At 38.1% G+C, this 19,834-nt stretch overlaps 1 protein-coding gene across 7 annotated transcripts in view; it reads right to left on the reverse strand.

The window, feature by feature from the left end:
* Positions 1–19,834, reverse strand: part of MCTP1 (multiple C2 and transmembrane domain containing 1) — a 539,003-nt gene that overhangs the window by 67,199 nt on the left and 451,970 nt on the right. For all 7 annotated transcript variants that reach the window (XR_007134536.1, XM_047778307.1, XM_047778303.1 and 4 more), the window contains one exon: positions 12,146–12,199. Coding sequence is in view for 6 of the 7 variants with exons in the window: in XM_047778307.1 (XP_047634263.1) it covers positions 12,146–12,199 (54 nt within the window). In the remaining variant the exon portion in view is untranslated. The remainder of the gene's footprint in view (positions 1–12,145; positions 12,200–19,834) is intronic.

Raw genomic sequence — 19,834 nt, forward strand, 5'->3', positions numbered from 1 at the left:
TTCTTAGATTAAGGCCAGATTATGCATGGTTTCTATACATATTCTGCTCTGAACTGACTTTTGAGGCATTACAAATATTTGGCCTCCTTTTACATTGAGACTTCTCGCTTCTACATTGGATTCGTGTTTTCCTGTTGGAAGCACACTAAATAGGTAAAATGCACTGTTAGTAGATCTGTTGCCATCTTTCTTCTACATGCTCTCCCAAGACCTAGCACCCAGGGAAAATGGGCTGGGCAGGCACATAGGATGCTTTCCTCTGTCTATATTGAACAGAACAGGCTATGCCTATACAACACTGTATTCCAAGTGGCCTAGTTGTCATCTTTAGGTGGGTCAACAGGCTTTGCTACAACATGACTGGGAAGGAAAATTAACTAGAGGATTTGTTTTCTGATCTCAGTTTCTTCATCAGACAAGTTACCTAATTCTTAGTCCTAGCTTCTTCTCTGTGAGATAAGTTAACTGATTTTTAGGCTCAACTACTGCTCTAATTAAGTCACATTATCTGGTTTCTAATCTTAGCTACTTCCTCACTAGCCAAGTTAATCTTCCTGATACTGAAGCATGGGAATGATACTTGATAAGCCAGTACATTGAGTTATCGAGAACACTGAATAAGGTAAGGAAGAGAAAGCTCTTTGAAACAATGAAGTGCTATGCAAATGTAAGACCGCATTAGCTGTGTATCTCACAGTCATTCAAAACCCTTGATTTTCCCTTACTCTATCCAATACACATTTTTTTCCAATAATCTAATTATAATCACTATTAATTTGTCATATTTGTTTCTTTCTATTTTCATGATTACTGCTTAGGTGGAAGATGCCATTATTTATGGCTGGGGCTACTGTGGCACCTTCTAGCCTATCTCCCTCCTTTGTCTCATCACTTTCGTTTTTTTGTCTTTTTAGGGCCGCTCCTGCAGCATTTGGAGGTTTCTAGGATAGGGGTCCAATCAGAGCTGTGGCCGTTGGTCTACACCACAGCCGCAATAACACCAGATCCGGGCCGTGCCTGCAACCTACACCACAGCTCACAGCAGCACTGGATCCCTAATCCACTGAACAAGGCCAGGGATCAAACCTGTGTCTTCATGGATGCTGGTCAGATTCATTTCCACTGAAACGCCTTATCACATCGTGATGCAATGATAAAAATGTTATAATAAAGTTATGAACAGAATTTGGGTAGGAAAAACAGGAGGGTGACCATCATCGCAGGATTGTTAGCAAATGTTGCACAGAGGAAATGGCATCATCTGCCCCACTGTCCAAGTTTCCTTCATGATGAAGAACAACTTTCAACATGACAATTCCTTACTAAAGTACTGCTTTGATTCCTCATTACCTAAACTGCCTTTGTTTCCTTATTGCTTGCAGAATAGAATTCAAATTCCATAGGTGATGGCTAAAGCCTTCACAATCTTCATTTTCCTGATCCAGTGTCATTTTCCCTCCACTTCCACTCTACTACCCCACATACTCCTTGACTTTGCACACCATACCTCCTCATCCATCCTCATCCATCCTTCAAGACCCAAATGAAATGCCATTTCCTCTGTGCAACATTTGCTAACAATCCTGCGATGATGGTCACCCTCCTGTTTTTCCTACCCAAACTCTGTTCATAACTTTATTATAACATTTTTATCATTGCATTTTAATTATTAGCTTACACAACCAAGGGCCCCATCAGACAGTGACTTCTGAAAGGCCCATCCTGTGTCATATTTATCTTTGTCTACCCAGTGACTTGTCCTTCAGTATAAGTTTATGATAAAAAAGTATTATTTTTCAATAAGAGAGATACAACAGCAAAAGAGTTCAACCTCTATCTGAGATTGGGCTTCAAGGGGGTGGGGATGGGTTTGGAAATTTAGGAAGAAAATAACATTTTAGAACTTCCTGCTGAGACTTTGACTGCTTTTATAGGAAATGTTTTATGTAAAATTATATGAAGACATTGATTCACACAGAGGATATGGCATGGCGTGCCGTAACTATTAGCTAAATTATGCAGCAGTTAAAAAAGGCCTCAAAATCATAGAGGCCTATAAAAACAAAGGTTTATCTTTTGCTCACATGGCATGTCTATATGGGTTGCCTCCATGGCAGCTTTATTCCAGAACTCAGGCTGAAGGAGGACCTCCTACATGGACAGTTCTAGCTGTGTTTCAGGGGGGAAAAAAAAAAAAAACAGGGATGGCAGAGCCAAGGAAGGCCCTTGAGCTTTCTTCGTGGGAAGTGGCATGGGTCAGCCAAAGTGAGTTCCGTGGCCAAGTTTGAGAACAGCAAGCAGGAAAATATATTTTGAACAGAAAGCAATCTGCCAGAGATGCTACTGAAGGTAAAACAGGTGACATCATCATTACTATGTTAAGACCTCTAGAATAGTTTCTTGCTGATAAGAATCTAAGAAAACACACCCTGCTAACATGACTATAGCCATATATCTTTTTTTGCTCTGGTCAACACTGGAAAATTTCAAGGAAAAAAAATTCCATGAAGTTTTTATATCTATTAATTTTGTATTAATTATGGGGTGTAATGGAACAACAACAACAAAAATACAGTATTTCATGTGTGACAGGATTACAGCCAATGCAAGCATGGGACCAGTATAATTTAACAAGCACCTTCGGCTGCTTACTCTAAAAATCTACTAGACACTGTAGATCTTTTTGTTTATATTAGGACATCCTGACTTTTAAAGACTGGGACTCCACCTGGCTTTGAAATTTCCCCAAGAAAAAAGCTGTATTAAAACATTTTTTTGAGTTCTACCATATCACCCAGAAAAATAATCCACAGGCCACTGAAATGTTCTGGTGAAGCCACACAGTGCTTAAGGTTGTGTTCTTATCAAATGATGTCATCACTACCTAATTTCTGACATTTCTTTAATATTTCCCTTTTCACATGTAACTTAATGAAAATAGATACCTCTATTTGCATAGCCAACTCCTGTTGGCAAGTTATCACAACCAAGGAAGAATTCCTACTTCGTGAACTCCTTTTAGAACATGCAGAGTCAATGTCTTTAACATGGTGAAGAATTTCTTTGCCAAACAAACTTTCAGGAGGAATAAAATTCTTGGCACTCTCTGCCCAGAAGGAGCATCTGTGACACTTGGCAACACATCTGGTTCTGCTGCTTTGGTGAAGAAACATGCTCCTCATCTCAACATGCAGTGGTGTCAGCCGGTGTCAACGACTCTGCCAGCAATCATGAAAAACTGTGTCTATTTCTATGAACGTTGTCAACCTCCCAAGAGCCAGGGCTGACACACTGCTATTTCAAGAAGTCTTTGTCAAGAAATGGGAGTACAAGAGTAAATTCATTGCTGCAATACAGAAGTTAACTAGTTTTCCAGAGGACCTATCTAGAAGTGTTTGGTTGACCTTCCTATGAAAGTTCTGCCTTTCTGAGGCAAAGGAAATCCAACTATTAGAATAATGCAACAGGAAAGAGTCCATTCATGGTTTGCTTTACTTGATGGATATTCTTGCCAAATTACCTAGGTAAATCTTTTCCTTTAAATTCTTTTAGCTCAACTGCCACTCTGGAAGGGTGCATGGGAGGGAGACATCTATCTAAACATTCCACGGCTGGAGAAGAGCTTCTGCAAACTGGAACAAGGGATGACAAAGCTTCCCAATTTGTTTACAGGTAGAAATCCATAGACAGCTGGAACCATTAGATAACCCTTTGAAAGCTAATCCTGCCTCTAATGACCTTAGCATACAACCAGGAATAATACTTGATCCTTTTAAAAAAAATGACAAAGCATTAATGATGCAGGCTTTTCAAAAGATGATCTCAACAAGGATTTTGGAGAGCTCTAGGAATCACTATACCTAACCCCATCTAATAAAGCCACAGTAGCTCCTACTTTGTTTGTTACTGTTTTCTTTCGCCAAGTCAGTATTTTAAGCACTTTTTGCCATGAAACTGAAAAGTCGTAGTCAAACAGATGTCAAAAATAACAAGCCTATTGCTGTGTCAAAAAAAAAAAAAAAAAACTCCATAATTTCAATGCCAAAGCCAAACATCGGTCTTCTTGTAGAAGCTTACTTTTGAGCTGAATTAAACTTTTTTTTTTAACTTGGAAAATTTGCATTTATCTCAGCTGTCTGAGGAAAATAGGCACTAATGTCAAGAGAAATGTGGTGAGAGCAACAGAGATACGACTTTAGGAAGATACTTCATAGTTGCTGTAAAATAATTCAATTTCCATTGCAAAAAATGGCATGAAGAAGTTTTTATATGTGTTCATGTGCTTTCTTCTGAGGAGAAAGCCTACAGCTTTCTTCAGATTCTGAAAGGATCTGTGCCAAAAAGAAAAAAAAATGATGGAGTTCTCTGGTAGCTTAACAGGTTAAGATCTAGTATTGCACTGCTATGACTTGCGTTGTTGCTGTGCCATGGGTTTGATCTCTGGCCAAGGAATTTCCACACGCTGTGGGTATGGCCAAATAAATAAATAAATAAATAAAAGGGCCTGTATCCTAAATAAGGTGAATACCCTCTGCCCTGCTTTGTAGAATGAAACATTTCAAGGAATGGAAAGAATGTTGTGAGGAAGTGAAAATCTTTGGTTGAAAAATGAAGTTAACCATGCCTTAGTGCTCTACTCACCAATAAATAATGCAGGCTCCTAAACAGGAAAGTAATCAATTGTGCTAAGATAGGCATTAATCCACTCTCACTATGGACAAAATTTTCTGAAATAAAACTAAGGCAATTTGGACTCCTCCCCTAAAGTTTTTTCGTTAGATACTGTTCTTAGTTTCCATATTAAATGAAAAATCATACAGCTATATTTACATGGAAGAGTAGGACTAAGATAACAAGAAAAATTAGGAGCTCAGATCTAGTGCTTTAAAATATAGCATTTTAAAAAACTTTTTAAAATTAAAGTATAATTGATTTACAACATTGTGCGAATTTCTTCTGTACACAAAGTGACTCATACACATATGTATATATACGCATTCTTTTTCTCATATCATTCCCCATCATGTTCTATCCCAAGAAATTAGACACAGTTCCCTGTGTTATATGGTAGGATGTATTATTATCATTTTTTTAGAAGTATAGAAAATGCAGTTGGAAGGCTCCTTTATTAGTGCCTCTTGCTGCTATAACAAATTTCCAAAAATAGTGGCTTAAACAACACAAATTTGTCTTACAAAAAATTCTGCAGTTCAGAAGTTGAAAATGAGTCTCACTCGACTATCATCAAGATGTGGGCAAGGCAGCATTTCTTTCGGGAGGCTCAAAGGGCCTTTCCAGCTTCTAGAGGCTGCCCACATTTCTTGGCTTATGATCCCCTTTCTCCAACTTCAAAGCCAGTATAGCAGCTCGCCTCCCAGTCAGTGTGTGTTTTATTAATGCCAAAGCTCTGGCCTTGACTGCATGTTTCCACAGTGGGTCCTCCATGGCTGCTGTTTCTTCGCCTTAAGGTTCCCCTTGTACTTGTTGAGACTGCTGTGCATGGCAGCAGATCCTGGGGCTTATGGGACCTCCTGAGTTTCTCTTTCTAATTTGGCTAATGGTGGTGAGAACAAGGGCGATGGATTGGCGGACAGCTCAGATCTTGGTGAGCTTGGACCATGTGCCACCTGTCACTTTGAAGATGCCCAGCTGGGAGAGCAACTCCTTCAGGTTGTCCAGATGTTTCAGCAGCTCTTCAGCAGCCAGAAAGGTTTGAAGCCTTGGTTTTGGACACAGCTGCATAAGCAGCCGCCACCTGCTATACACTCTGATGGTCTCCTTCACTTTAAAGGACACTTGTTATACTGGGCCCATCCAGATAATCCAGGATAATCTCCCTCTTGTAAAGTGAGCTGATTAGCAAACTTCATCCCATCTGTCACCTCAATGCCTCTTTGCCGTCCCGTGTAACATACATACAGGTTCTAGAGACCAGGACAGGGACCTTTCTGAGGGGCTATTATTCTGCCTACCACACACCCACACACTCCCTTGGCTGGTATGATGGGAAAGAGCTGAAAGCATAAGAGAACAGTGAGAAGAAGTGTAAACCAAGAAATAGCTCCTAGATGGGATGAGTAGTATGTTCCCTGACTATGCTACTACAGACCATCCTTGAGATAATTTGCATCTACACTTTGATATTTTGTTTGTGTGTTTTCCTCCTGGGAAACCTTAAGGAAGGGTAAAGATGCCAAACTTAGAAACTTGAGTTCTAGCCCTGGCTCTGACACTTGTTGTCTATGTCACCACTTGAGTTCTAGCCCTGGCTCTGCCACTTACTGTCTATATCACCTCTGGTAATTCCCTTAAGTTTGTATGAACTACAGTTTCCTCATTTTAAAATGAGGTTGAACTAGGAGGAGCAGGGAGAGGATGGACTGGGATGTGCTGAGTGGAATCAGCTGCTCAAAGGAAAGTCGCTCTCATGGGATCTCAGGAGTTCCACTGGCCCACGAGAGGGTCCTGAGCAACACTTCGGTACCCCCAATGTCAGAGGCCCTAATCCGTTCTCCAGCTAAGAACTCTGGCCCATGACACCTGTCAAGCAAACCTTAGTCATCATGGATACCTGTCCTGATGCCCCAGTCAGGGTCATGGTGCTACAAAGCCTAGCTATAGAGGCCAGCCAGGTGTGGTGGATGTGGTTAACAGAATTTTTAGTAGATCAGGCTTAAATTACCTAGGTGGAGCCAACAACAAACCATAAAGGTGTTTTTCACTATGTTATATATAATAACAAGGGCTGAGGAAAGGTAGCCCCCGAGGATGCCCAAATGGGGGAGTGAGTTGCATGTGTGCAGGCAGAAGGCCTCCTGCCTTCCAGGAGATGGAAGACTGCTGGGCATCAGGGCAGCCTTCTCTTGCCTGTACTGGGTACCCTCCAGTTTTAATTTGCTATGATTTCAAATGATGTAGAGAGTGCTTCTCCTGACTTCAGGTCAGTGGGCTCTCAACCAATAGGTCCCTAATAGGAGGAATGGACCTTCCCCATTTTCTGCCAATTGTATTATTATTTGCTCTTTTCTCCAGGAGGCCACAAGAAGAAAGAGCCCATTAGGTTCTCTGCATGCCCAAACACTCCTCGCCCAAGATATGAATTATATAATAAGCAAGTGGAACATACTGTACTATCACTATAACATGTTTCTCAGCATGAGATGTTTCCTATATTGAAAGGACATGTCTAGGCAGGTGGGCTTTCCTAATTTGTTTATTGTAGGATAGTTATACCAAGGTCTAGCAAAACAAGGAATGCAAAGACTTTTCCAATTTTTTTTCTAGAGTAGGGGTGGGATTAGCTGGTTATATTAGACAGAATTCTAAGGTGGCTGCCAATATTACTATCTCCTGGTGTATATGTCCTGTATAATCCTCTCCGTTGTGTGTGAGGAGACTTTGTAATATGATGGGATAGTCATTGCCATAATTGGGTTATGTTACACGGCACAGTTGACCATAAAAAGGGAGATTATTTTTGGTGGGCCTGATCTAATCAGGAGACTGGGCTCTTCCTGAAGAAAGAAATATGGCATATGAAAGAGACTTGACACAGGGGAGATTCTCCAGTGATGGATATAAAGATGGATAAGGCCATAGAGAGTGGACACTAGGAGCAGAAGGCCAACAATTAAAGGGGGGGAATGGCTTAAGGCATCCAACTACAAGGAACTGAATTCAACAAACAAACTAAATGAGCTGGCAAAGTGGATTTTCCTGCAGAGCCTCTAGACAAGAACTCAGCTTGACTGTGAAACTGAGCAGAAAGCCCAGTGGAGCAATACTGGGACTTCTGATCTACTGAACTGAGTGCAAATAAATCAGGCTTTGAGGCTCTAAGTTTGTGGTAATTTGCTATGCAGCAATAGAAAACTAGTAAGCTAATATAATGGTATTTCAGTTAAATGTAAGTTAGGATTTTTTAAAAGATTTTTTTTTTGTCTCCTCTTTTCCTGCCTTTCCCCAAAGTTTTGATCAGTTTCCCCACAGGTACTTTTTTCATTGAGTAGAACTAGAAGATGCCATTTTGTCTGATTAAAATCTTCTCTCATATCATTTATCAGTTATCTCTTCCCTACCTCCCTCATAGTTGATTTGAGATGCAGAGATGTATTCATCTTAGGTATCTTATATACATGTTTACGGCTAGAGAATCAAACCAGAAAACACAGATTTTGAGAAGTAAAACAAACAATCTGTGTATTTTGACATAACTCAGATACATTCCATTCATTGCACCTAATCTTAAAACAGTAACCTTGCCATGATGGTTGAAGAAAAGGAGAAGCAATGTAAGCATATATGTCTGAACATTTTAATGTCTTTTATCAATAAATATTATTTGAATGCCATCCATTTGGATCCATGCTTCTCCTGAGAAAAACCTGCATTCTATCTTCTGCTTTCTGATGCTACAGCTGGATCCTATTACAAGGGTAGGACACACCACGGGCAGCATGCCTAAACTACAGAATAGGAGCTGATCTTCATTAATTAGATGTCTAGATTATGCAGATGGACCACTGTATTATTGTATATAACATAGTGAAAAACAACTTTATGGTTTGTTGTTGGCTCCACCTAGGTAATTTAAGCCTGATCTACTAAAAATTCTGTTAACCACAAAGGCAGAGTTTGGTGTTAGGTGAAAAATCAGATCAAACTGTGACTTTGTGGTTGATGGCTGAAAGAATACTTTACAACAAAGGGAATTGAGAATGCAATATGATGTCTTTCTAACATTTAATTCAGGAAAAATTTCATCTCCAGTACAGCTTAACCTAGTGCTACTACATAATGCAGATGTAAGTGAAAATATTAACAAGTCAATGATTCAGAAGTAAGACTCACCATTTAAAACTGATATTTTCTGCCTTTGTGAAAATCATGGAATTGGATTAAAAGAGAAGCCACCTAGTTTCAGATTTAAGCAAATGTAGACAATGGAGTCTAGAATGAAGAATAAGTCTAAGGATCACAAACCCTCACCTGAATAATGATTAGCTGTTTTAATAAAAAATAAAAACTTACGAAAAAATACTCAAAAGTCCATCATGTGGAAAAGCCTCAAGATCTGGGACTTCAGGTAAACCATGACTTGGCTTTCACCAACTTTAACCAAAGTCTTCCCAGGTGCTAAAGTCAGCACTGAAGAAAAGCTACTCCAAAACTCTTAAGTAATTGTCATCCTTGCTTCACTTCTTATACCTGTGTCTATGCCATCTATATAATCATGTTGAGGGAAAACACTCCAAGCTGAAAAGAAGTGAATGACTTAAGTTTCTGCTCACACGGACCTTGTCAAGTAGCCAATGACTTGTCCTTTCATTGTGAGTGACTAATATCAATGCTGGCTCTAAAGAAAGACACTTTTCATAATCGTCCAACAATCTGCTAAGTAAAAACATATGGATGGGCTTAGGCAAAGCCTGCCAGGGGTCTTTGCTGAATGGAAAACAGGTGCTCTCATTCTGTGCCACGTAATACCCCATTTACCCCCAAGTCCAAAGGTTACAGGACTAATAGCTGCCTTGTGGTAATCAGGGAAAGCCAAGACACTAGCCCTCGTGAAACATCTGGGACATATTTTACATACTTGCAACATATGCTTCAGGTTCAATTAAAGTGAGGCTTTGGCACATTTATTAATCTTTTTTACTTTTATCCTATAAGAGGACCCACTGACCTAACCCCACTATTATACCACATGAGCAAACAGAGGAATAATGAGAGCTAGAGGTCAGTACCTGCTCAGATGGCAAAAAACACATTTGTTTTCTCATGAAATTCCATTACGCGTGACTCTACACACAAACTTTAAATAGAGGAACCAAAGAATTTTTTAAAATAGGAAATTACCCTTCCCCCATTCAGACACACTGACAGCCAAGACTTACAGAATTCACCACTGCGAGAGCCAGTTGAGAGACAGAAGCTGGTAAATAGAAACCTGAAGCATCCTTTCATATTTTCACTTCTTACAGTGAAAGCTTTTTATTTTCAGACGTCCACTCTTAGATTCTTCCCTCTATTATGTAAGTCCCTGAAAGTCTATTGTCAATTATTACATTGGAGATTTTCTTTTTGTTTGGATGTGATTTGTATACTATCCATTGCATTATGAGTGGGAAGAAGAAAAACCTTATGTATCACTCAAATAAAGGTTTAGGTTTAGGAAAATCAGCTCACAATCCTTTCATATGGAAAACATGCTGTTTGTCAGCATCCTGTTTGGAAGAATACAGTTGAATTCACACAGTGATTTAAGCACTCACTTGCAAACAACTTTGGTAACTAGACCTGAAAATGTGTTAGAATCAGGGTGTCAATTTCAGACAACCGAACACTGGATTACAACAGATGCCACTCCAGAGATTTTGGGTTGTTTCTACCTTGGCATGTTCTACTTGACATCTATGTTTTGGTGAGCAGGCTAACCAGGTGTGCTATTGGTTTCCCACCCCTAAAATCCTCTGTATTAAAAAATGACCATAAAGGGAAATTAGTGGTGTAGAATATCAACAAACTACCTACAAAAATACAGGTTGACTTCAAGCAGGGGCACTGAAGTACTCAACTTCACTAGGGTTTCCATTTATTAACATTTCTGGGGAAACGCCTGCTGCTTGGAATGGATCTTTACGGTGGCTTTAATAATAAAGTGGCAACAAGCAAGGGAAAATGGCCATAAATGGATGGCAGCTCAGTGTTTATCAGCAGAGAAATGATGATTCAGAGCTGGCATGTTGAGTTAAAACACAAGCTCTCTACAGCTCTACAACTGACCTTAACAATAAATCATATCATTTATTGCCAGAAGTGTATGCTCATGTTATTCAACATTAAAAACAAGCACATATGTGTTTTTGCAGAAAGGAGATTCTGTTTAGTTTATATTTGATGATGTTGCTAATGACTAAATGATGTCCAGAAGAAAAATCTCACATCGAAGCACTATCAATTTAAACATGTTTGAAACAGTAGAAGGGAGAAAGCGTGTGTGTGCATGTGTGTGTTTCTGTTTCTTTTTTTCTTCTAGTAGTGAATATTTGTCAGAAAAAATCACTTCGGAGTTTAATCACTGTGAAATTTTTTTTTTTTTGACATTCCCAGTGTTTGCCTCAAGCCCACAAATTCTTACACTTGGTTATACGTGTACATCTCTATTGGAATCAAGGTCAAGGGCATAAATTAAAATATATTGTTTTTCTCCTTTCTTCAAAAAATTCCACTGCTTTACTCTAACACAAGTCAGATAGATTCCGTGAAGGTCAAAAATCTGGTTTTAGATGCAGAACAATGTGGAAATAATGAATGATATTCTCATTTCCCCTCCCAATCTCACCCTAAGACTTTTTAGATTTTCGATCTAGAAATGCCCAAGGATAATGATAAACCAGCATCACTCTCCTCCTTGTCATAGAAAGCTGTTCTTCTGACCCCAGCCACTGCTGCAGTAGTCCAAGGTCACTCATTCCTCCCTCCAGTTGTCCCCTCTCCCCAGAGGACAACCAATCCAAACAGTCCCAGAAACTAGCTGTTATTGACCGTGGTCACCATTCCCAAGCCAACCAGCAATCGAAACACGAGCCTCTCTGAACAGACTTTCCTGACCAAGGAGCCACGGTGGCCATTCCAAGCCTGGGCAAGGGCAGTGAGCCCTGGGGTTATTTAAATGCCCTCTGGAGCCCTCCACATGCATGTGTTCTTTTGCTGAGCAATTCTTAGAAAATTATAGAAGACAATATCCAGGTTCAATGCATGCAGGCTGTTATTTTTTCACTTCTCTCTTCCCTCAAAGTGCAGCCGGATTTGTAATACTCAAGATAGGACAAATTTTTGCCCTTCAAAAACAGTTGTCACTGCCGTTATCTTCACGAGAGCTATCAAGTTCCAGACAAGCGGCATTATTTTTTTTTTTGTTCCTGGCAGAAAAATATTTGACCCAGCTCTGGACAAAAGCGAAGACGATTTATAGCCCTCTCTCCCTCTTTGCAACATGCAGTGGCATTGTTAGGATGATAAACAGCACTGTCCAATTTTCTGGACTCAAACACTTCAACTCCTTTTTTAACTGTCTGTGAAAACAGTGTCATGTCTACATTTCCCCATCCCCAGGTACCCAAGTGCTGGGAAAGATAATTACCTTGTCATCTTTGTCATCTTCTTCTTCCTCGTCCTCTAGCATGTCCTCCACTACCTGCAGACAGAAACAGAAGTCGTTTTCGAGCTCTTAAAGGAGAGAATTTTGTTCTGTCAATTTGAACCTTTCAGAAATGAAAACTTTATTAACATTTGAAACAGAGGCACTGAGAAGGCATATTTGATCTAGAGATAGGGATTAGGAAAATGCTATGCCTTTAATTGATGAACACCAGGGAACCGAATCCCAGTCAGGGAAGCCTATTTGTGTGAAATGTTCTGTAGCAACTTTAAAAATTTGAAAAATGTATCACGTAAACTACACTAATTTGAGCGATGCTCTAAATGAGGGGATTTCTTTTTTTTACCAACTCCACTGTCTATATCAATTAGGCACTTTCAGTTTGGAGCTAGATAACTAAGAAAACATCTCTGTTCTTTCTATTTTATCTGTCACCAGACTCTAAGATAAAAAACTATGTCCATTCATTGATTCATGCTGGTGATCTATGGCATAAAATTAACAGTATCTTTCATGGCTCCAATTCTAATATGGATGTACAAATGTCAACTCTTGACTATCTTTGAATTACCCATTCATTTTGTGGATTCCCTGGAAAATCCACCTTTAATTCTCTGTGATTTTACACATGGATCACGTTATGAGAATGGATATTACTATGGAATTAATTTAATTACTATTAAATTAGAAATGTAGTCAATAATCAAATGTGTATAATATGTATATATTACCCATGTAGGTAGATAGGCATGCATGTAGTTTTGAATGGATCCTGGTTTACTTAACAGAATGGAATAGTCATTTTGGATTTGCCAAAAAATTTCCCCTTGCCTGGATCAATACATAACTGCAGGCATTACAAATGAGACTTCACCCTGTTTCAGGTGTTTTAGTATGTTTTTATGCACACACACATACTGCATGGAAATAATAAATCTTTTAAAATTTTGGAGGTGCTGTTATTCAGGTAAGTGCCAACTCATGATTGTATTTATGCCATCTGACATAACTTCTAATGCTTGTGGTGCTTTTATTATTTTTTTTATTCAATATCTTTATCTCTGAACAAACTTGATAGGATCATGGTTATCAAGTATTTTTAAAACTTTCTCCCAAAGCTCTTGACTTTGGAAGACAGAGATAGCTAGCTCCTTCTTTCATGTGGTTTTATGAGAAAGACAGGAAGAGGCTATGAATGAAATCGCCAATAACGAAGACTTCCTATACAAAGTTCTGAGATAACATGTCAGGACTCTCAGCTATTCTAATGACTTTCATCAAATATTCTAAAAGCATTAACTGATTTAAAAGAAGAGCCCAAACACAAACCCCTAGTTCTCATGAACTGATACATAACTAAAAGCATCTGACAGACTGGGAGCTTGTTCCTAATTTAATGCCAAACTTTCAACCCTTCTATTAAATGGTAGAATCTTGTGGACTTTCACTTGGACATTCAGCATTTCAAAAGAACCAGAGTAGGAGTTCCTGTTGTGGCTCAGTAGAAGCAAATCCGACTAGTACCCATGGGGACAGGGGTTTGATCCCTGGCCTCAATCCCTAGCCTCACTCAGTGGTTTGGGGATCTGGCATTGCCGTGAGCTGCTGTGTAGGTCGTAGATGTGGCTTGGCTCCCGCATGGCTGTGGCTGTGCCATAGGCTGGCAGCTACAGCTCCAATTCAATCCCTATTCTGGGAACTTCCATATGCTGTGGGTGAGGCCCTAAAAAGCAAAAGCAAATAACAAAAAACAAAAATCAAAAGAACCAGAGAAACACAATGTGCTGTTTCTAATACTGGGTGAGAATTTGCACTTATTTGGGGGACATATAAAGCAATTCTGCAAGAAAGGTCTCTACATTCTAATTATATTTAACCACTCAATAAGCGTTTATTATAAACTCCATCGTCCAAGGCACGCGACGCCAAGGACTGCGGGAAAATGAATAACGAACAGGTACTTCATCTAAAGTCATGGCAGCCCTCAAGGGGCTTACAATCCAATAGAATTTAAATGGGGGGATATCAGATAGCCTTTCATGTTGACTTAATTTCCTAAAATTTTGAAGCATCTGTATCATAAGTACATAGACATCAGTAGTAACGATGTACATTTGAGGTGCTGTATGCCAGGCTATTCCAAACTGGGTTCCTTGTGATGGAGATTTAAATAGGAAAAGCTGTCACATTATTTCAGTACATTATGTTGCATCAAAAGAATTCCCCTAACAGAAAAAAATATCTAAACTAGAACTCACACCCAGACTGTGGGATAGAAGAGAGCCAGGTCTCAAACCCTGAGCAGTCCTGAAATACAAAAAAAGAAAAAGAAAAAAAGGAAAAGAAAAACAAAAAGAGAACTGACCTAACCCTCACATGATTTTTAAAAAGTGATTATAATTTTGTATCTCTAATAAAATAATGTTTAAGATTTTAGATTTACATTAAGTACTTTTAAAGGTTGATCATTATTATCTATTTCTAAAAAATAAAAATTATATTTGAGGCATACAATACGATTATTTGATATATATTAGATTGTTTCCTAAAATTACCCATGCAGAATCATAATCAAATATGGAAAATAAATAGAATATTATGCTTTTATTCCTGTACATAAAATCAGAGAATATTTTAAATGATTATTATTAAGAATGTATTACTCTCTCCCCTTTTCAGTACTAACCATCATACTACAAATACAAGGAAGGCAGAATGGTGTCAGATTGTGCCAGCACTTGTAAGGTACATAATAGGTGTTTAGGAAATATTTGTTGATAGTGTGAATAGAGGAATACATCATCTATGCTTCATATCTTTTTTTCCTTTTTAAGGCCGTACCTGTGGCACATGGAAGTTCCCAGGCTAGGGCTCGAATCGGAGTTGCAGCTGCCAGCCTATGCCACAGCCACAGAAATGCCAGATCGAGTCGCGTCTGCAACCTACAGCCTGTGGCAACAGCAGCAGATCCTTACCCACTGAGCAAGGTCAGGAACTGAACCCGCAACCTCATGGATACTAGTCAGGTTCTTAACCCGCTGAGCCACAGCAGGAGCTTCTACGCCTCATAATCTTTGAACACACTCTTTGGTAGAGGGGCTATCATTTATCTCACAAAAATGAACCAGCTCACCTGCAAAGACTTAAACCTAATCAATGATGTAGATTAATATAAGCAAATATTTAAAATGCTTTCAAAGATTTGCCTGGTAATAGAAACCATGGATATTGAACTTTTATTTTAAGATTTGGAGATCTCCGCTATCTTCAAGTTAATTTTCCAACATTCGAAATATCATTGAACCATAAAACAAACCAAGAGCTTAATTTACACATTTCACAAGTCGGCTGCAGCTCTTACGTTCAGAAACGACTCAAAGAGGTGTACAGAATCAGGCTCTTCATTTGCAAAACCCAAACTGTTCCCACCCTGCACAAGTGGGTAATTGGCTACGCACAATTGCTCCACAAATGTGCAGCCAGAACCACCCAACACAACCATTTGCTTTTACATTTGGCAGACAAGTGTTGTGTTAGCAAGAGGCCTTTGTGTTGTGTAGTAGCACCCGAGCGAGGGCTTCTCCCCTCCTCCAGTGCCTTTTTAATGTTACATCATAAACATCTACAAGTGAGGATTTACAGACGGTAATACAGATGGTTTCCTACTGATGCCTTTAAGCTGCTTCAGAATGTAGCCCACTATTACACTTTGCTCAGGTGAAGCTTAAGGTGCCTTGGAAAAATGGAGATAATAATAGCACCTATTCCAGTGTAGATTAGGGAGCCAATGAGTTAATGTGTTTCAAGTGCTCAGCATAGTTCCTGTATTGAAGTAAGTACTCAAACATGTGAGCTATTACTACAAATAATAAAAAACCCCATCAATTTAATAATATTTTAACATACATTTTCAGAAATGATATCTTTTTTTCCTGGGCACAATATTCAGTATTCCAAATGACACACACAATTCTGATTCATGTTTCACTGACACTTAAAAAACACATAAAGGGGCACAGGTAAAAGCACGGATAAAGAATCCTAATTAAAATGATAATGGTTTCACAACTAATTTTCAGGCTTTAACGGTCCAATGAAATGGATAGCTTCGAAGGCAAAGTGTCTCAGAAGCTGAGCTGTGCTCTAAGACATGAGTCCTGGCCAAATGCAATGAATATAGAAACTGCAAACCGAGCTTTTAAAAACAAACTGTACATATCACTGAAGTGCATTTAATGACTACACAAAATTGTCGCCTTTCCCAAAGAACTCAAGTAACACCTACTATTTAGAAAGAGAGTGCTGGAGTAACTAAGGAAAACAAATAAAATAGAGGAGTCCCAGTCTCAAATTCCAGCTCTTTCCTCTTCAAATAAAACCAAATAGGGACTACATAGTTTTGTTTTCAAGTATACAAAGTCCAGTTGCCCAAACACTTGTCAACAATAATTTAATAACAACACATCTGTAGGATTTCCTTGAGGGAAAAAAGAAATGAAGAGTGACCAAAAAAATGCATGTGTTAGAAAAGACACATTTTTTACAAAGTTGGGTTTTTTTCCTCTTTTCTTGAGGGGGAATATCTCAGATGGGCTCTAGAATTCTTTTTCCAAATTATGCTTTCTGATACCTTGCTTGAAAGCAAGTAGTATTAATCAAACAAAGGAAGGGCACAAGGGAAATCAGAAAGATGTAATGCAAGCAGTTAAAAGTGACATGACCTTCTGTAATGTCGCTCGTCACAGACTTATATGCCACACACTGGAGGAAGGTTTTGAAAGAAACTGATTCTTGGAACTATTCCTTGAATGTAATACTAATAAAGATGGCATTTAAAAAAACACACGTAGACAGCCCCAAATGCAGTATTCCACCTACATTATAGCCAAAGAATAAGCAGATAACATTATTTTAAAAAGCGTAATATTTCTTCTTTCGTATTCCATATCTGCTGAACATTTGTCATTAACATACAAATATACAATGCAGCTATATATTTTTAAAGTCTATTTTCAAAATAGAGCCAAGCTGCATCTGTAGAATCTGTATCTTTATATAGGAGCTCTATTAACATTATGCCTTTTAATTCTAATCCGACACAACTAAATGCTTTATGATTTGCAAGGAAATAAAATTTTATTTGGCCAAAAATGTTAAAAATGCTGTTGCTAATCTGAATAAAAATAGGACAGCATGTTTAAAATTATTCCACTAGACAAAGATGTATAAGGGAGGGGAATGGTAGGATACAGAATAGGAAGATGAAAACAGTGAAAGGAAAACTGGATACAGGTAAACTTCATTACTGAAATCACCACAGGACAGTGAATACTAAGCACTGCTTTTAAATACCAACTTAGGGTACATGCTTCAAAGCTAAAATGGTAAAAGGAGGTTAAAAGGTCCATGAATAATTCTTTGAACATTTTGTATTATAATTTTCCAGGCTAAGTCTTCCAATTATTTATCTCTCTTCAACCAAAAAGGAACCAAGAAAAAAAAAAATCTTGCTCATGTTACCTTTGTAAATAAGTATTGAGTATGACAAAGCCCAAAATTCTGGAAAGCCAAATCTGACATAAACCAGTGTCTTCTGTATGTTTACTTTCCCTCTCAGAAATAGACTTTGAATTAAATGGATGTTTTGCTAAGTTCAGAATGAATAGTTGCACAATGCAAATTGCTTTACTCAAAAGGGTCTATAAAAAACGACACGTTTAAATTAAAGAAGAAATCACTGCTGTCCAGATGTGCAACTGAGATGTTAAAAAATTAAAGAAAATTGTCACAAAAGAAGTTTCATATTTAATTTCATATTCAATAGAACATCCAAGTGTGTACAGATGCTTATATTTGGATACATTACAAACTAAATGCTTATTTCCACCCTAGAGATATGGAGGAATTTGGAGAGAGCCTTTTTCTTCAACATGGTCTGGAGTTCATTTATGCCATTTTGTGTGGGCATAAACCAAGCAGAACATGCATTTGTCTGCCAATGGATGTATTACAAGTGCAAATATCACATGAAATTATTGAAAGTCTCTGAATTGAGGAGTTGCATTATTTCAGATCACTTGAAAGCACTGGAGGTTGGGACGAAGACTTCTGTGGTCAATAAGATCATTATAGGTGCACTTGTGCTGTCATTTGCACAACAGAACACCTGCACCTCTCAAGGTTTTTGAGAAAGAACTTCTGCAAAATGGTGCAATTAAACTGCACATATAATTTACTCCACATTTGAAAGAATAATAAAACCCATAAACAGGTCTGGGATATACTGTTTCATCTAGTCTATCTCAAAAGCAACTGCATGTATGATGGCTGCTTAGTTTGATTCACGCTATTAAGGATTTGACCTTGGAGTATTTCAGCTACAGTAGTCATCAAGATAACTGAACCACTAGATGTAATAATAATTAGTGTGATAGGCTTGCCAGTGAGGCTGAATATATTGCAATACAAAAGAAGGCAGACTAAAAAGAAAAGCATTATTACTTACTGCTAAAAGACTTCCTGATTTTTACAGAGACACTCAAATACAATTATTTCTTCTTGCACAATGCATTTCCTTGGCTCATTCTGGGAAGTGCCATGCTGTAATTTAGTCTGATTCTTAATAGGAAATGTGGCTTTAATGTGGCTATCAGATGACTTTTGATGCATGCCACTGATTACATACAGCCTGTATTCTGCATCATCAACAACAGCATTCTTATTTGCAGTATAATACGCTTTGCTGTAAGGTGCAAGGATAGTAAATTCACTTTACTGGCCAAGAGTCTATAAGCTTTTACTTTTTAAGTGTCGGCTTAATTTGCAGAAAAACCCTTCTATTAAGAGAGGCTAAATACAGTATAAATTCTATAATCAATATAAGCATATTAAATGAATTTCTTTTCATATTTCCTTTTCAGTGTTCTTAAATGTTCATTCTTATACCTACACAAAGCACTGTGAACAGAACTCTAGTGTTTATTTGAACTATGTCTCCATCTAAAGGCTTCACAATGTACTGTATTTTTGCTTGCAGTGAAAATTATAATCTTGGTGTCTTTAGGATACTGCATATTAATTTGATTGAGTAGGGGAAAATAGGTCAACTATTAACCTGCAATGTGCTTTTTAAATAATAATGCTTTCTTGAAACAATATTATTTTTCAGTTTAAAAATTATACAAAAGGCCAAAAAACTGAATTGTTTAATGTGCTTTGCAAATGAAATTAGAAGATAACTAGACTTACCACTAATCTATTTTATAAAATTTAATAGTTTCAAAGCAAAACGTTTTTGTTCCTTAGTAATAAACAGATGTCAAATTAAAAAGATAATTACGTGCTTCAGCTTCTCTCTATAAAAACCAAATTTCTCTTCCAGAACCACAAATGTGTAACCAAAAAGGCACAATTTTAAATGTTTTAGGTTTTAAAGATAACCTTAGGAATTTTTCGAGTGCCTAAAAGAGTCCATTATCTATTAAAAACATTTTCTGCAGAGCAGGAAGAAGGAGCTGTAACCTCCAATTCTCTCCAGTCTTCTCAGAAATGTCCTTTATTCTAACCCCATAAGATACATTTGCGAGCATTAGAGGTGCAGTAGGCAAGAAGTTCTTTTCAGGTAAATGCAGAATTCAGTAGATGTAACACAGGTAAATGCTACACTTAGGG

This window comes from Phacochoerus africanus, chromosome 4, assembly GCF_016906955.1.
Source record: "Phacochoerus africanus isolate WHEZ1 chromosome 4, ROS_Pafr_v1, whole genome shotgun sequence".
Taxonomy (NCBI): Eukaryota; Metazoa; Chordata; class Mammalia; order Artiodactyla; family Suidae; genus Phacochoerus; species Phacochoerus africanus.